Source organism: Oncorhynchus clarkii, chromosome 18 (assembly GCF_045791955.1).
Source record: "Oncorhynchus clarkii lewisi isolate Uvic-CL-2024 chromosome 18, UVic_Ocla_1.0, whole genome shotgun sequence".
Classification (NCBI taxonomy): Eukaryota; Metazoa; Chordata; class Actinopteri; order Salmoniformes; family Salmonidae; genus Oncorhynchus; species Oncorhynchus clarkii.
In genome coordinates, this window is record NC_092164.1 from 51,784,298 (window position 1) to 51,800,531 (window position 16,234).

The 16,234-nt window shown below is 43.7% G+C and overlaps 2 protein-coding genes across 11 annotated transcripts in view; both read right to left on the reverse strand.

Annotated features, from left to right (window-relative positions):
- Nucleotides 1-2,381, reverse strand: part of LOC139373667 (serine/threonine-protein phosphatase 6 regulatory ankyrin repeat subunit A-like) — a 53,138-nt gene extending 50,757 nt beyond the window's left edge. The window contains exon 1 of the mRNA XM_071114489.1: nucleotides 2,234-2,381. Coding sequence (XP_070970590.1) covers nucleotides 2,234-2,257 — 24 coding nt within the window. The 5' untranslated portion in view covers nucleotides 2,258-2,381. The remainder of the gene's footprint in view (nucleotides 1-2,233) is intronic.
- Nucleotides 2,382-6,151: 3,770 nt separating this feature from the next.
- LOC139373669 (sorting nexin-13-like) overlaps nucleotides 6,152-16,234 on the reverse strand; it is a 29,519-nt gene continuing 19,436 nt past the window's right edge. For 2 of the 10 annotated variants that reach the window (XM_071114498.1, XM_071114492.1), the window contains exons 14-26: nucleotides 16,043-16,150; nucleotides 15,768-15,900; nucleotides 15,419-15,456; nucleotides 15,073-15,142; nucleotides 14,026-14,234; nucleotides 13,436-13,543; nucleotides 12,972-13,082; nucleotides 12,367-12,528; nucleotides 11,110-11,181; nucleotides 10,849-10,994; nucleotides 10,692-10,760; nucleotides 10,489-10,601; nucleotides 9,304-10,408 (exon numbers count right to left, since the gene is read on the reverse strand). In XM_071114498.1, the coding sequence (XP_070970599.1) occupies nucleotides 10,173-10,408; nucleotides 10,489-10,601; nucleotides 10,692-10,760; nucleotides 10,849-10,994; nucleotides 11,110-11,181; nucleotides 12,367-12,528; nucleotides 12,972-13,082; nucleotides 13,436-13,543; nucleotides 14,026-14,234; nucleotides 15,073-15,142; nucleotides 15,419-15,456; nucleotides 15,768-15,900; nucleotides 16,043-16,150 (1,575 nt within the window). In that variant the 3' untranslated portion in view covers nucleotides 9,304-10,172. Of the gene's footprint in view, nucleotides 8,052-9,303; nucleotides 10,409-10,488; nucleotides 10,602-10,691; nucleotides 10,761-10,848; nucleotides 10,995-11,109; nucleotides 11,182-12,366; nucleotides 12,529-12,971; nucleotides 13,083-13,435; nucleotides 13,544-14,025; nucleotides 14,238-15,072; nucleotides 15,143-15,418; nucleotides 15,457-15,767; nucleotides 15,901-16,042; nucleotides 16,151-16,234 lie in introns of those variants that run through there. The other 8 variants (XM_071114497.1, XM_071114491.1, XM_071114500.1 and 5 more) reach the window with 7 other exon arrangements.

The window sequence follows — 16,234 nt, forward strand, 5'->3', positions numbered from 1 at the left end:
TGTTTTGGTCACTTTGAATGCTGGCGGTGCTTTCACTCTAGTGGTAGCATGAGACAGAGTCTACAACCCACACAAGTGGCTCAGGTAGTGCAGCTCATCCAGGATGGCACATCGATGTGAGCTGTGGCAAGAAGGTTTGCTGTGTCTGTCAGCGTAGTGTCCTGAGCATGGAGGCGCTACCAGGAGAAAGGCCAGTACATGGACGTGGAGGAGGCCGTAGGAGGGCAACAACGCAGCAGCAGGACCGCTACCTCCGCCTTTGTGCAAGGAGGAGCAGGAGGAGCACTGCCAGAGCCCTGCAAAATTACCTCCAGCAGGCCACAAATGTGCATGTGTCTGCTCAAACGGTCAGAAACAGACTCCATGAGGGTAGTATGAGGGCCCGACGTCCACAGGTGGGAGTTGTGCTTACAGTCCAACACCGTGCAGGACATTTGGCATTTGCCAGAGAACACCAAGATTGGCAAATTCGCCACTGGCGCCCTGTGCTCTTCACAGATGAAAGCAGGTTCACACTGAACACGTGACATACGTGACAGAGTCTGGAGACGTCGTGGAGAACGTTCTGCTGCCTGCAACATCCTCCAGCATGACCGGTTTGGCGGTGGGTCAGTCATGGTGTGGGGTGGCATTTCTTGTGCTCGCCAGAGGTAGCCTGACTGCCATTAGGTTCCTGAGATGAGATCCTCAGACCCCTTGTGAGACCATATGCTGGTGCGGTTGGCCCTGGGTTCCTCCTAATGCAAGACAATGCTAGACCTCATGTGGCTGGAGTGTGTGAGCAGTTCCTGCAAGAGGAAGGCATTGATGCTATGGACTGGCCCCCCTGTTCCCCAGACCTTAATCCAATTGAGCACATCTGGGACATCATGTCTCGCTCCATCCACCCGTTGCACCACAGACTGTCCAGGAGTTGGCAGATGCTTTAGTACAGCTCTGGGAGGAGATCCCTCAGGAGACCATCCGCCACCTCATAAGGAGGCGTTGTAGGGAGGTCATACAGGCACGTGGAGGCAAAACACACTACTGAGCCTCATTTTGACTTGTTTTAAGGACATTACATCAAAGTTGGATCAGCCTGTAGTGTGGTTTTCCACTTTAATTTTGAGTGTGACTCCAAATCCAGACCTCCATGGGTTGATAAATTTGATTTCCATTGATGATTTTTGTGATTTTTTTGTCAGCACATTCAACTATGTAAAGAAAAAAGTATTTAATAAGAATATTTCATTCATTCAGATCTAGGATGTGTTATTTTAGTGTTCCCTTTATTTTTGAGCAGTGTATATACTATATCCTACATTATCTATTCTATACTATCTATTGCATCTTAGCCGCTCTGTCACTGCTCATCCACATATTTTATATATTCTTATCCCATTCCTTTACTAGATTGTGTGTATTAGGTTTTGTTGTGGAATTTGTTAGGTATTACCTGTTAGATAATGCTGCACTCTCAGATCTAGAAGCAGAGGCATTTCGCTACACTCGCAAAAACATCTGCTAACCATGTGTATGTGACCAATAAAATGTGATTTGAAGTGTGCTAAATCAGCTTTGTTTTTTTACAAGGCAGTAAATAAGCCTCAACGAACAGTTTGTGGGCGCCGTTTGTCACCGTTAGTGTTGTGGCTTTGCTGGCATGCATCGATATTTTTTGTTGTTGTTGAGTTTGCCCCACCAAGATTTACATGCTAAAATTGACACGGGTGTGTGTATTCCTAAAAACACATTTCAGAAGAATCAAAACACCCTAGGAACTGGAGAATAGACTAGCCTACTATAACAGACAGGGAGTGTTAAGACAAGTGTGTGTATATTGGAAGGATATTGGCAGACAGAGGGTGCATGCTCTTGTGAGTGGGCAGTACACTAAACAACTTGTAGAGTGTCAAGGACCTTTGGATACACTCACGTGCAAACACCCATTTTGGACTTTACACCTGTTGCTGACCAGCTGAGAGTTATCTGTCATGACGCCAGGTGACTTTCCATGTAGCTATGCTTTGACAAACTAATTTTCTGGCAAAAATAAGTTGGCTAAAGCAATATAACTTACATATCTACCAGGCTTTAACTTCGGCTAAATATATAGCTAGCTAGCTAATTATAAGAGTTTCGAGTCGTTTTTACTTTATGCAAACGACCCAAATGTAGGCTAACTTAGCTAAACGACAAGCGGTTTCTTTCAGTAACGTTATCTAGGATAGTTGCTAATTAGCCCACAACCTACCTGGTCTCGAATCTTTAGAACCATCGTTTTTCTTGGTTCGCCGATGTCTTAGTTTTACCGGCGTGTCTAGCTAACCGGCTGCTGAGGGTTATGGTCCGTTATAGTCCCGTTTGCATCACGCTCTCTCCTTCCAAAGACAGGCACACAAGAAACCCAACAACATAACAGCCGCGAGTAAAAAGATTATTGATTGGCTAGAGGCAAGTTCCACCCAGGAGCAATAACGATGCTGGTTAGTCAGCTGCAGATGAGCGGTGGGAATGAGGGATTCGTTTATATGTCCCGGGTTACCCAGTGTGTGGAGTTTAAACCGGGTGAAGTGATTGCATTTGTTTTGGAACCAGGCTGCCTACCTGCCTGCCTCCAGGGCGTGAGCCGGGTGCCCCGCTCTGGCCGACTGCGATGTCGACTCAAAACTACAGTGACGCAAAAAAAGCATGTGGAGTGATGCGTAGGATTCTGTGTTTTCACATGCAAAAGTGATTGGTTTTTGACAAAAACGGCTTTATCTGCCTTCCCAAGGAAAACTAGTTTGAAAATTCAAAAATGTATTTTATGGAAAAGAGATCTTGTATGTTTCTGGACAATGCACAATGATGCCCTGTTGACAACATGACCAAGCCAGATTTTGAGAAGGGCATTCCTCTCTGCTTTCGCCGATGGTGACGGGCAATTTCCCGGTTCAGGCCTGGCCAGCCCCAGCCAGCGTAATATAACTCCTTCCGTGTTTCATTGGGGAAATCCATTTAGAAAATATTTGACATAACGGACCTAGAATAAAAATGTGGGATAGGTAGGCGAAGGGGAGCAACCTTCACTGGGGATGGGAACGGGGACGACATGTCCCCCACATTATGAAATTGCATTTTTGTCTCCAACATTATGAAATTGCATTTTTGTCCCCCACAGGTTTATCATTGGAATGGGATACAAAACGAGGCAATGGTGTGCTTTAGGACCGTGCGGACCTCTCCGAGCGGGCGGATGTTTAGAGTATAACACAACTGGAGAAAAAAAACAATATATATATTTGCCCACTTCTTAAACCAAAGTTGCGCCCGTGGTCATAGGTATACTGTATGTGCATCTCTCAGATTTGACAATTGATTGAAAACTCCCACTATTAATCATTATGAAATAGATTAGTTCAACTGTAAACGTCAACTGTAGCTAGTAACTCTACACAGCAATTCTAATAACTACTTTTGAGGAGATCTTGTGAAATAAAATCCCTAGAACCTGTCAAACACTGAGGGGATTCGATTAAGCTGGGTGCCCAGGTAAACAAAGTCGGCTCAAAACAAAAGTGACGTAACTAAGTACGTGTGGAGTAATGAGTATGATTATGTGTGAGTATGTGTTTTCACATGTAAAAGTGATATTGCTTTTGATACAATACAATATTACTATACTTCCCATTCAAAACTAGTTTGAAAATTCAAACATATTTTATGGAGAAGATATGTATATTTCTAGACCATGCATTATGCTGCCTTGTTGAACACTTCCAAGCAGCACAGATTTTTGCTTGTTTTGAGAAGGGCACTCCTCCCCCACCGCTTTTGACCGGTCATGTAACGGGCCATAGACTGGTGCTCTGTGGCAAAACAAAACTACCTCATGAAGCTGGTTGCGAGAATTCCAAGAGTGTGCAAAGCTGTCATCAAGTCAAAGGGTGGCTGCTTTGAAGAATCTCACATATAAAATATATTTTGATTTGTTTAACACTTTTTTAGTTACCACATGATTCCATATTTGTTATTTCATAGTTTTGATGTTTACAGTATTATTCCACAATGTAGAAAATAGTAAAAATAAAGAAAAACCCTTGAATAAGTAAGTATGTCCAAACTTTGGACTGGTACTGCGTAATGCATCAGTAAAGTAGATACAGTCTCTTGGTCAGGGCCAGTTATAGCCTTCTGGGGGCCATAAGCGAAATTTGGTGCCCCCCCACCTCTCAGCTAAACATTTTAGTGGCCACCCTCTTGACAGTGGAGATATATTTTTTAAGTACATTTCCTTTTAAAGCACGTTTTCTGCGATTCTACACATTTTGTCATGGAGCGGAGAAAAAACGTAATTTTATAACACATTTCCTGCAGTTCTACCCATTTTGCATGTTTGCCGTTTTAAAGATGCACTATTCGAGTCGTTCGCCTAATTTCAGTTTATGTGACAAAACAAGCAAGTGTAGTGTAGAGAATCATTGTACCATCTGAACTGCTGTGAAATATATTTTCCATAACCAAAAATATTGTATTTTCAGCTGTTTGAAGCTGGTGTAGAAAACCAAAAGATGTATAAACAAAAATAGCACACATTGAACATATCTACCACTTCTTAGACTTGCTTTCAATGTGAATGACAGATCTATAACACATTTATTTCTATGTGAATTTGGTCAGGTTCACCCAAAAAGTTACACATTGTAGCTTTACAGCTAATTTCCTGCAATTCTACACATGTAAGGACTTATGCAATGTCAATATAGTATCTGAGTGAGAATGACTAACAAAATCAATGTGGGCCCCATGAAGGCCAGGTCGATATTTGATAGCTGGCTAGACTAACTACCAATCTAAAAAGTATTAGCTGACATGGCTAAATGAGTGACTGCCAGTGACTGTAATTACCAGAGAAAAACTGCTGATGCACAACCACATTTATTGTATTCTTAGTGTATTCTACTATCCTTACTCTCAATAGTAGGTTTGAGGCCCGACTGAGTTCCCTAGTGGCTGGGGGCCCTAAGTGACCTCATGTCACTTATGCCTGCTCAGGGTGGTTGATTGACATGCAGTCTGTCCCTATAATGACTGTTATTAATAGCTTGTGCTGTCACTGGATAGGCTACCTCTGACCTTTTGCCTAAAGTGTCTCCCCGACCTGGGGACATTCCTTATCAAATGTATATCAGTGAAGAATGTGGCTCAGATATGAGATACCCAAGAGCTATCGGATTAAAATCTATAGATGCAAGGACGCCACCCAGCATCGACAGAAGTCATGACATAGCACTGGCTACAAATCAGCTGCCAAGGGGAGGGTATTTTGGTGCTTTCAAGACAACTGGGAACTCTGGAAAAAAACAAGGTCAAATCATGACATCAATGATCTTCAGGTCGGAGCTCCAGAAAGATGCCTGAGTTTTCGATTTAGAATTCCGAGTTGGATGACCGTTCAAAACTATTTTCCCTAGTCGGAACAATTTTTCCCCCTTAGATCCCAGTTGTTTTGAATGCATCATTCGTGTTGTGTGTAAGTGAGAGATGCCCTACAGCTATGCTAAGCCCTGCAGCCATATTAGGCTAGACTGCTGCTAAGCTGGTGAGAGTGAATGTTTTTACAAATCTACATCTCCTAAACCGTGTTAAGCTGCTAACAGCAGCTCCTGCTAACTCTAGCTGGAGTGTGTGGTTGCAGAGAGAGGAAAAGAGTGAGGGAGAAAAGGGAGACAAAGTGGGAGGATGCAAGGGACTCTGAAGGAGAGTGAGAGATCACTGAAGAGCAACACGTGCCACACACCACACAGTGGTCAGTTAGTTATCATTTTATTATTAGTGTTATACTGATCGGAGTTCAGCGTCTCCAAAGGAATAGTTTGATAAGCATGATGCAAGAAACACCACAGAGTAGGGGTCTCCAACTCTGCTCTTGGAGAGCTACCCTCCTGTGCAGGATTTTTCTCCAGCCCTGCTCTAACACACCTGGTTCAGCTGCTCCTCATCGAGACCTTGATTGGCTAAATTGGGTGTATTTGAACAGAGCAGGGTTTAAGCAAAAGCCAGTAGTTCTCCAGGAAGAGGGTTGGCCACACCTGGTTCTAGAGTCTAAAACCCACCCCTGGCTCTAAAATCTTTAGATTTCTCTGGTTCTAGAGTCTTGAGTTCTTTTCAGTCTAAAATGACCATGACATTCTGTTTGATCTTTATCTTTTGTTAAAGAAAAATATGAAAATAGAGTTGACAGACATTTAGGCACACTATAGACACGTACTGTACACAGATATGCACACGGTTCATTCTCATAGATTCATAATGTACTAGGAGATCCCAGTTTTTCACAGCAACGTTTCATCAAAATCTACATGAGGCCGTGTTGTCTCATTGTGTTCACCCATTAGATTCTGTTCCCATTCATTTCATGATTTATACAACACAGGATCATGTTGATGTGAGGTAAACGCTATGAAAACCTGTCCCCAAGGGATTAAAAAACATCAACAGCCAAGCCATCTTGAACAGGAGGAGTGTGGAGGCTTTTAAGGTGAAGTCCTATGGGGTTCCCCTGGTCAACTCTCCAGTCCAGGGACAAATATCCACCTCCCTTTAAAAAGGTGTCACAGCTTAGAGTTAATGTCCTCACGCTGTCAATCACAGTCAAGAGCTGCTCATTGCCAGCCAATCACAGCAGACGAGGGACAGTTCCATCCAATGGCAGCAGTGGAATGAAGCTCTGTTCGGCCAATGGAAGAACTCGGGTAGTAAGTGCTCTTCAGCAGTGATTCTATTGGTTCACAGGAACACAGTATTCCTGCAATTCGATTGGTCAGATGACAAAGTCTCTCCTGTCATCGGTTCATCTAACAGGATGTCATTTTTGTTTACGCTCCAAACAGGCTCAAATTGATAATAAGCCCCTCTCCTATATTGCTAGACCAATGAGCTAGCTTTCTATCCAGAGGCTTTAGCTCGATCACTCCTCTTTCCTGCTACTGACACATCAGCACGGAAACCACAGATTCATCAGGAGTGAGAAACCCCCCCAAAAAACAGACTTATAAAACAAGTCTAAATACATATTATTTTTTAACATCGGAATGTAGGTTGTTGGGGTTAGAATACTTTTTTTCTTTGGGGAAGGGGGAGAATTCTTTCACCTTTTCTACAATTTTTCAAAACATTTTAGTTTACATTTTATACAATATACAGTTATTCAAATACACATGCATTAAAGAAAAATATTGCACAAAATGAATGACAATAAAAGTGTGATTAAGTAGGGATATCAGTGGGTTTTCTCTTTGTAACGTAGTGCTGCGAGTGTGTGTGTGTGTGTGTGTGTGTGAGTGAGAGAGCGTTACTATAGCATGGTCTCTTGGTCTGTATTAAGGCTGCTTCACTAAAGCTCACACTGGCACAGTGTCTGACTGGGGAGGGCTGCATCTTACTGCTACACACTCAAACACACAGAAACACACAAAAACCTCTGAAAGACCTAACACAGACAGACAGGACCCACAGAGTACATTCTAATAGGCATACCTGTGTATGCGTAGATACCCGACAGACAAGTCACCTCCACAGACGGCAACATTCACACAGTCTGGCCTGTTTCATTTCATTCTGGCTCTGTCCAAAATGGCACCATATTCCTAATATAAAAGTGGACTACTATTAGGATCCGTCTGTCCAAAAGCAGTGCACTAGAATGGGGTGCCATTTCAAATTTACCCAGGTCTCAGCTCTAGAGAAAGCAGGTGAGCTGTGCATTCTGGTTTCTTCTTCTTTCACATGATTAACAATAGGAAGCACAGTGAGTAGACTAGAGCTGTCTCTATCATGCCTGTCGAGACACAGACACACAAACAGCTAGGGCTTTGGTTGTCATGGCTACTGACCGGTGCATTAAAAATGGGAAATGGCCTTTAGGCCAAACCCTGCCTCCCTGTGTGAAAGGATTATGGCAGGCATGGATGTCACATTGTGTAAAAAAAAAACACAAAATAACAAAACGTGAAAAAACGCCTTGCAGAACCGGATGTGGTTGACACTGCAGGCCCATTCTCTGTCTCTATTTCCTCATCTGTCTTCTGCTGTTTAAAAGATTACAGTACAAGTCAGACCCATATATATATATATACACACACACACACACACCCGTAGAAAAAGAATCTATTCATTCTATTTCTATGTACAGGTACAGTATATACACAACATATGCCAGTCAACCTATGTGGGTCGTTCTACGAAATGAGTCCCTTTTGCATCCCTTTGATATTTTTTGTAGAAATTGTGCGGCAATATTGATTTTTAAAGCTGCAATATCTTACTTTTTGGGCGACCCAACCAAATTCACACAGAAATATGAGTTATAGATCTGTCACTCATTGAAAGCAAGTCTTAGAAGCAGTATATATGTTCTATGTGGGTTATTTCTATGCTTCACGGTCTTAAGTTTCATTTAGCAACTTTTACATTAGTTTTTTTTTGTACACCAGCGTCAAACAGCTGAAAATACAATATTTTAGGTTATCGAAAAGCTATTTCACGGCGGTTTACATGGTACAATGATTCTCTTCCCTGTACTTGCTTGTTTCGTCACAAACTGAAATTAGGCGAACTATTAGAATTTGCGCAACCAGGAAATGGCAGATCAATTTCTGCATAGTGCATCTTTAAAAGCCTGTTATATTAAATGAAGTGACCACATGGACAATTCAATACATTTGATTTTGAATATGAATAGACTTGCTAAAGTGCCACAATTCTGCATTTTGCCATGTCCCTCCGTGCACTCTCTGTGACTTCTAGGAAGATGTTAACCCCAAAATGTCTCCATGTTTTCACCATCACTGTGAAGCCTAAGTTATATTGTTGCTTTGACAATGTAATTTGTGAAGAGTATTTATTTAATGTGATTCATTCAGGTAAACCCTGTTAAATGAACTATCCTATTCTTTTTTTTTAATTCAAGTGAAAAATTGAACATTTAACAGTAAAATTATAATGTAAAAGCAGATGAGCTGGTTATACTCTTTTTTGCCATTTTGTCTTGTTTTGTGGTGGAAAACTGAGTGGGTTGAGCATAACATGTTAACCCTGTTACCCATAGATAGAAAGGCTAAAAATGTTTTAAGAATTAATTGTTTTTTGTGAAGCTGGCATTCAATTGCCCCTCCCTGTTGCACACAAGAGCCTTCCATTCCCCCGGTCACAAGGGATTTATGGCTGATTGAAGGTTAAATCGTCAACCCTGTTACGGTCAACCCTGTTACTTTATCTGGCACTTACATTTAGCATCTTTGTTTCTTCATTTTAGTCATTTAGCAGACACCCTTATCCAGAGCGACTTACAGGAACAATGATGGTTAATTGCCCTTAAAGGCACCGACAGATTTTTCACCTAGTCGGCTCGGGGATTCCAACCAGTGACCTTTCGGTTACTTGCCCAATGCTCTTAACCGATAGGCTACCTGCCGCCCAGTTATTCTTTTCTTTAACCTCTTGAGATGGGAAACTATGCTTTTTATTAGGTTGAAAATATGCTCTTCATTATATCTACATTTCTTTCCCACCAAATTACTCTAACCCAGCGTTTCCAGAACTTGGTCCTCGGGACCTTAAGGGGTGCATGTTTTGGTTTTTGCCCTAGCACTACAAAGATGATTAATAAACTCATCATCAAGCTTTGATTACTTGAAATCAGCTGTGTAGTGCTAGGGCAAAAAAACTCATTGTGAACCCAGGACCGAGTTTGGGAAACACTACCCAAAAGGGGCTCATTACATGGAACGACCCATGTATTTCTCTATACATAGCTCTGCTCTCTGGTATCAGTAACGGAGATCAGCTGCTGTGTATATCAGAGCAGCTGTCAGTCTGACCACACATCTACAATAAAATAGTTTAGTAGGAAGTAAAAAGTACAAAAATAAAATAAAACACAAATGCGGTCTCTAAACTGTGCACAGGAGGGTGTGTGTGTGAGTGAGTAGAGGAGAGGAGAGTGTGAGAGGCATGTAGGGGAGAGGAGGGAAGAGTTAAGTGCTCGGATGGCCCAAAAAGCACCTCTTGACATAGAAAGAAGGACACGCACACCTCTTCTCACCAGCACACATACACACCCTCCCCACTACTCCCCTCCTCCCTCTGTTCTCTCACGGCGTGTGAGCGAGTGTGTGTCACCAAGTACCCTGCCCAATCCCAGTCTCCTGTCACCTCTTCAGGGAGGTGCTCTTGAGTTTCTGTGTATATCTGGCCGTGCGCGGCGAACGGGAATGCAGTTTGACAAACAGCTCTGGGAACTTGTACTGAGGGAACATGGTCTCCAGGAATCCTTCTAGGAGCACGTAGACCAGCCGACGATTCATTGGTCCGTGTTGGAACATGTCAAACACACGAAGGATGCCTTTACGAGTCGTATCCGCCCCTATGATGTGCTTCAACTCATCTAGAGGAGGATAGAGTGAGAAATTATGTATTAATAGTGAACAAATGTGTTCAGTCTGTGTGTGTGTGTGCGTGCATTACCTGGCATGATTCCCAATAGGTTGGTCTTGGCGGCGACCCGTGTCCTCATGCGGATGTTCTTGTCCCGGCGGGGCGGAGACTCTGCTAGGATTCCGTTGGGCCAGTATGAATCCCTGCACAGGGACGGGACCACAGAGAGTTACCTTCTAACCAATCACACACAGCAATCTAATAGTGTGTGTGTGTGTCTCTGTGTCTGTCACCTGAACTTCTTGACGTAGTCTGCCACCTGTTCTGGAGCTGTCATGAAGTCCACATGATCAACAATCTTCCTGCAGAGACCAGAGGGGCAGACAATACAGTCAGATCTCTGTATGTGGCATTGGTGAGTGTGTGTGTGTGTGTGTGTGTGTACAGTACCTGTTGATAGTGTCTCCGTATGTGGCTCTGATGAGTTGCTGCAGAAGGTTCTTGATGTTCCTGCGAAGCCACTGGTTCCTCTCCTTCAGGTCAAACACCTCATCCATCAGCAGCAGCATCACACGCAGGGGGATGTTATCATCCACCTGGAAAACAAAGTAAACGTTATACCACTATATTGCTTTCACTAATTGAACATGTTCCAGAGGAGAGGGCCTATAAACTGGTGGGACCGTGTGCTAGTCGGGGTGTTGTACTCACGTTGTCGTCCAGCTGGGCTGAGACTCGGCAGTGCTCTGGGTCAACGTTAGACTTGGGGAGCAGTGGAGGCACCTGGACATCAGACAGTAGAGTATAGTCAGAGTATAGTCAGCGTCTGGTTGATGTATAGTCTGAGTATAATTAATACATGGTCAGTCTGGTTGGACTTAAGGTTAGAGAGTGTAGCAAGACTGTTGAACATGGACTGTTTGATGTTGCCCCAGTTTCTCAGACATGCGTCCAATGTTGGTTATATAAGGTTGTAGTATAGGTAGTAGGCCTGTGAACGTTTAAATGCTTTATTGGGATCCTTAACGAAAAGAAAAACCCTTACATAGACACAGAAACTAAACAGCATAGTGGGTCAATTTCCGTAACAACTAAGATCGTTGAAGCGCGAGGCTCAAATTCTCCGCTGTTTTGGTGCCGTGGCAACCACACTGAACAGTGTGAAGCGAATCTGTGCACATTCGCAGACACTGAGAGCCAAGTGTTGCATCTCACTCATCTCAGTATCCTAGCCTATTCATTGATGATGGGTCTTGCTTTACTGACGTTGTGAGACGTTGCAAGACAATAAATTGCGAGATACCGTTTTTGATTGGCAGATAGGCCTAGTGGACAGTTCTGACTTTCTGCCTGGTGGCCGACCTGCCTAGACTGTGCCCCTCCCCTCTCTCTCCGTTCCTCGCTAGCTCGCTATGAAAGATGCAAGTGTTTGTGTTCTCGGAAGTACGGCAACTAAGTCTCCTCTGTCCCAAAAATTCTGGAACTTGACACTCAGAAATGGGAGTCGAAACTGGGAGTCGACGTGCAAGGAGTCAATTCTTTTGGAGTCAACACCGGGAGTCGATGTGCAAGGAGTTAATTCTTTTGGAGTCGACACCGGGAGTCGATGTGCAAGGAGTCAATTCTTTTGGAGTCGACACTCCACTACTACATCGTTGTTAACATTTGGAAAAATGGTAGAGAAAGACGAGTGACAGCAGCGAAGCCCTGTAGGGCAATACTGTGAGAAGTTAAATGAGAAGGAAATGTAAACTTTGTAAGGTGGAATTGAGGGACAGTAATCGTAGTACAGCTGCAATGCTTAACCATCTGAAAGGGACACACCGCGAGACCTAAATTGTTGCTGGCATCGCGTGGAATTATGTGCATTTTCTTATTGTTTTAAACGGAAAACCAATATGATTTTTTCAGTTTAAACGTTAAGTAATGTTTTCCATTTGTCACATCCCTAATAGGTCGAGTCCTTACCTTGAACATGGACTGTTTGATGTCCTGGCCCAGTTTCTCTGACATGCGTCCCATGTTATCAGCAGCAGTGTTCATCCCTTCAGCCAGACTATCTGGCAGTCTCTTCACTGCGTTGGACACGTTACGCATCGAGCTACGCAGTGGGTTCACAAACGTATCCATCTGTTGAGACATGTGGCTCAGTTGGTAAAGAATGACGCTTGCAACGCCAGGGTTGTAGGTTCGATTCCCATGGGGGACCAGTATGAAAATGTATTCACCCACTACTGTATAAAAGCATCTGCTAAATAATGTAAATGAGACACACACAGACAAACACGCGACAGGTGAGTGTAGTGAGCGATTCCGTAGCGAAGCCACTTGAGTATGTACAGCTGGGCAACGTGAGTTTTTTTACATGTAAAAAAATATATCATTTAGCAGACACTCTTACCCAGAGCAAGAGTGTCTGCTTACAGGAGCAATTAGGGTTCAGTCCCTTGCTCAAGGACACATCGAAATAATTTTCACCTAGTCGGATCGGGGACTCGAACCAGCGACCTTTCGGTTTCTGGCCCAAAGTTCTTAACCGCTAGGCTATCTGCCTTGTGTGTGTGTGTGTGTACCTTGCGTGCGAAGTCTCCCTTGCCCTTGCTGTATTGCTTATTCTCCAGGAAGTCATAGACATAGTGAACCAGAGTAGGATAGGCCTTCATCATCTCTGGATTCAGCAGCAGCTAACACACACAGAGAGAGAAGAGAGGAATGGGCATGGCCACGTAAAACAGATATACTAAAGATATAACAACTACACACACAGAGGAGAGAAGAGAGGAATGGGCATAGCCACGTAAAACAGGTATACTAAAGATATAACAACTACACACACAGAGAGAGAAGAGAGGAATGGGCATAGCCACGTAAAACAGATATACTAAAGATATAACAACTACACACACAGAGAGAGAAGAGAGGAATGGGCATAGCCACGTAAAACAGGTATACTAAAGATATAACAACTACACACACAGAGAGAGAAGAGAGGAATGGGCATAGCCACGTAAAACAGATATACTACACACACTCCCACCTGTAGGTATGCGTTGAGATCTTTTTTCCTCTTCTCCAGGAAGTCTCTGTCCATGTTGTTGAACGTCTTCTTCCCTGGCAGCTTCAGGATCGACATCAAGTTCTCAAACTGGAATATATCAAACACACACATACATGCCAGGTTCCCAAAATGGAGGTACATCACACATCCATAGAGTTGGGTGGAGGGTGCACTTGGACCAAAGTCTGTTTTTAGCATGGGCAGCACCATTGGGGCTTCCACCAGTAGTCAATTGGGTGGGACTTGCTATGGGTTAAGGCAGGATCACATTTCATTTCATCCAGGTAAGCAAAATTCCTTAAGTGCAGGAGGCAGTAAATCACCAACCTTGGCTTTATACCTGTTCAGACTATACGCACTCCAGCACATTAGGTGGTGTTATGCACCTTTTCAGTTTATTTACAAACTGCCAACGGACTCTTAGAAGTATAACTTTAATACAACTTTAAAATGGAGATGCTGTCACAGACGATGCGATTGCAAGGATGGAAGGTATGGCATCTTTCCATATCTATGTACACACCTTAGAAGTCAGAAGGACTTTGTTATAGGAACACACATATATTTACCTTTACCTGCTCCGTGATCCTCATGTGGAAGTCGTGGAAGTCGGAGTAGCGGCGGTAGGTTTTCCAGGAGTCCTCGCTGCCGTCGTGGTTACGGCGGCACACGGTGATGGCGTAGAGGGCGTAGGTCTTGCCGTGGTCATTACACACCCCTGTAGCACCCAGCAGCCCCAACCCCATACCCAACCCAGCCCCGGGGAGACAAGCATCAGCTACTGATACACAGAGATCAGGGGGAAGAGGAGGCAGGAGAGGGCGAGGAGGAGGAGAGGGCGAGGAGGAGGAGAGGGAAGGGAGAAAGGATAAAGAGGAAGCGCACAGACAGAGACAGAGAAGGGGAATGAGGACAGATGACAAAAAGTAGCAAAGGAATAAGTGAAGGAAAAAGAGAAGAAATGGTAAAGGTGATGAAATAATGAAAGTGTAAAAAGAAAAGTAGCAGCAACATGAGATGGTAACATGAGTGATACAAGTTGATGGTTAACGTGAGGAGATGAGGTTACAGGTCAAAGGGTGATGGAGAGGGGAGGAGGGGGCTAGTCGGGGGAGTGGTCAGTAGTTCAAAAAGGCACACACACAGTTCTGGCCCTAAAACAAAAGTTACTCGTCGCACCGCTGTAAAATCTTGCCCACCCTGCCCAACCAAAATCAATCGAAAACATTAATCAAATGTCAAAACATGCTTGCTATTGTATCATCCAAGATACATATTCCATGCCATAAATAATGGAACTCACTGGACTGCCGTCTTGTAGTGTTAGGAGACAACACTGCATCTAGGTTTCTTACAGCATCAAGGCATTTTGACAGGGTAACGTTTTTAAGGCCACTACTGTTGTACCCACACATATCTGAATGAAACCACATTAGTAGTCAGTAGACACACATGCAAGTGAGAGAACAATGGTAGTTGGTTAACTTTCAGTAGCACACTAGCTTAAGTCCTCCAACTGCTCTTAAAACACTAGTAAAACTAAATGCATGCTCCCACCACAGACAACACACTCATCTGACTGGATATCACAAGTCTGAATTCAAGTGTGTGAGTACCTGTGTCAGAGATGAAGGCGTGTAGCTGTATATTGTCGTCATGGCAGGAATTCGAAAGGTCATCCAGAGACTGTAAACAGTGGAGAGAAACAACCAATAAGAACCAGAGATACTGTTAATCCCTGTACTAACAGCCAATCAACAGCAGCAATACTGCTACTTCGACAGCAGCAAAAGTCAACCATTTCCTAACAGTTGTTAAATCTTATCAACTCTATAGCAGGGTAGCGAACACCACTAGAGGTCCAATAACACCTGTTCTAAAAGACAGTACCGTGACTAGGGCTGGCTGTATTTAATGACTGCACTGAGCGCTGGTGTTTCTCAGGGACTGACGAGGACTTACTAGATTAATGCTTCCTGTTGGAGAACCGTTGAACGATTCTGTAGAGGAAGAGAGAGAGAAATAGTTCAAGATATAGGACAACAGTTTCTCTTCAAAGTTATGGGGAATGGGTTAGGCCAGAGGTTTCTAACTCATTCCATGGAGGGTCGTGTGTCCTGTTAGTTTTGTTATTTATTTTCAATAGGTGTCCAACTAAGACCTAGACAACCAGGTGAGGGGAGTTCCTAACTAATTGCCTTCATTGATAAAAGGGAGAAGCAAAAACCCGCAGACACTCGGCCCTCCTCTCACACCTGGGTTAGGGTTAAGCTATGCTTACAACGCACAGACATTGACAGACCGTACTAACCTCCATCTCCGTCATCTGATCCTCTATAAGACGGTTCTTTGAGCATGTCCAGTTCAGCTAACATCCTGATGTAGAGGGGACTCTGTCTGAACGACGGGTAGTACCTCTCATCACGAAGCATCATGTCATACACCTGCAACACACACACCAGAACACATGGGAATAGTTTATTTGGATCCACAACAAAACATTGAGCACAAAGGTCTCAAATATGCTTGCTAGCTGTTACAGTCTCAGACAGTTGATAACCTTTTCATCAGACTAACAAAACACACTTTTCTCTGGATCTCGTCGAATATCTCTGGCGTGGGGTCTCCTTCCTTCTGTAGCTTCTCTCTTAGTTTGACTACAGACACCTCATCTACTTGCACCCTGGGGGACGCCTGGAGAGAGAGAGAGGGGAAGAGGGAGAAAGAAAGAGAGAAAAAGGTGGACAAAAGTTGAAGAAAATGTGTGGGTTTGTGCGC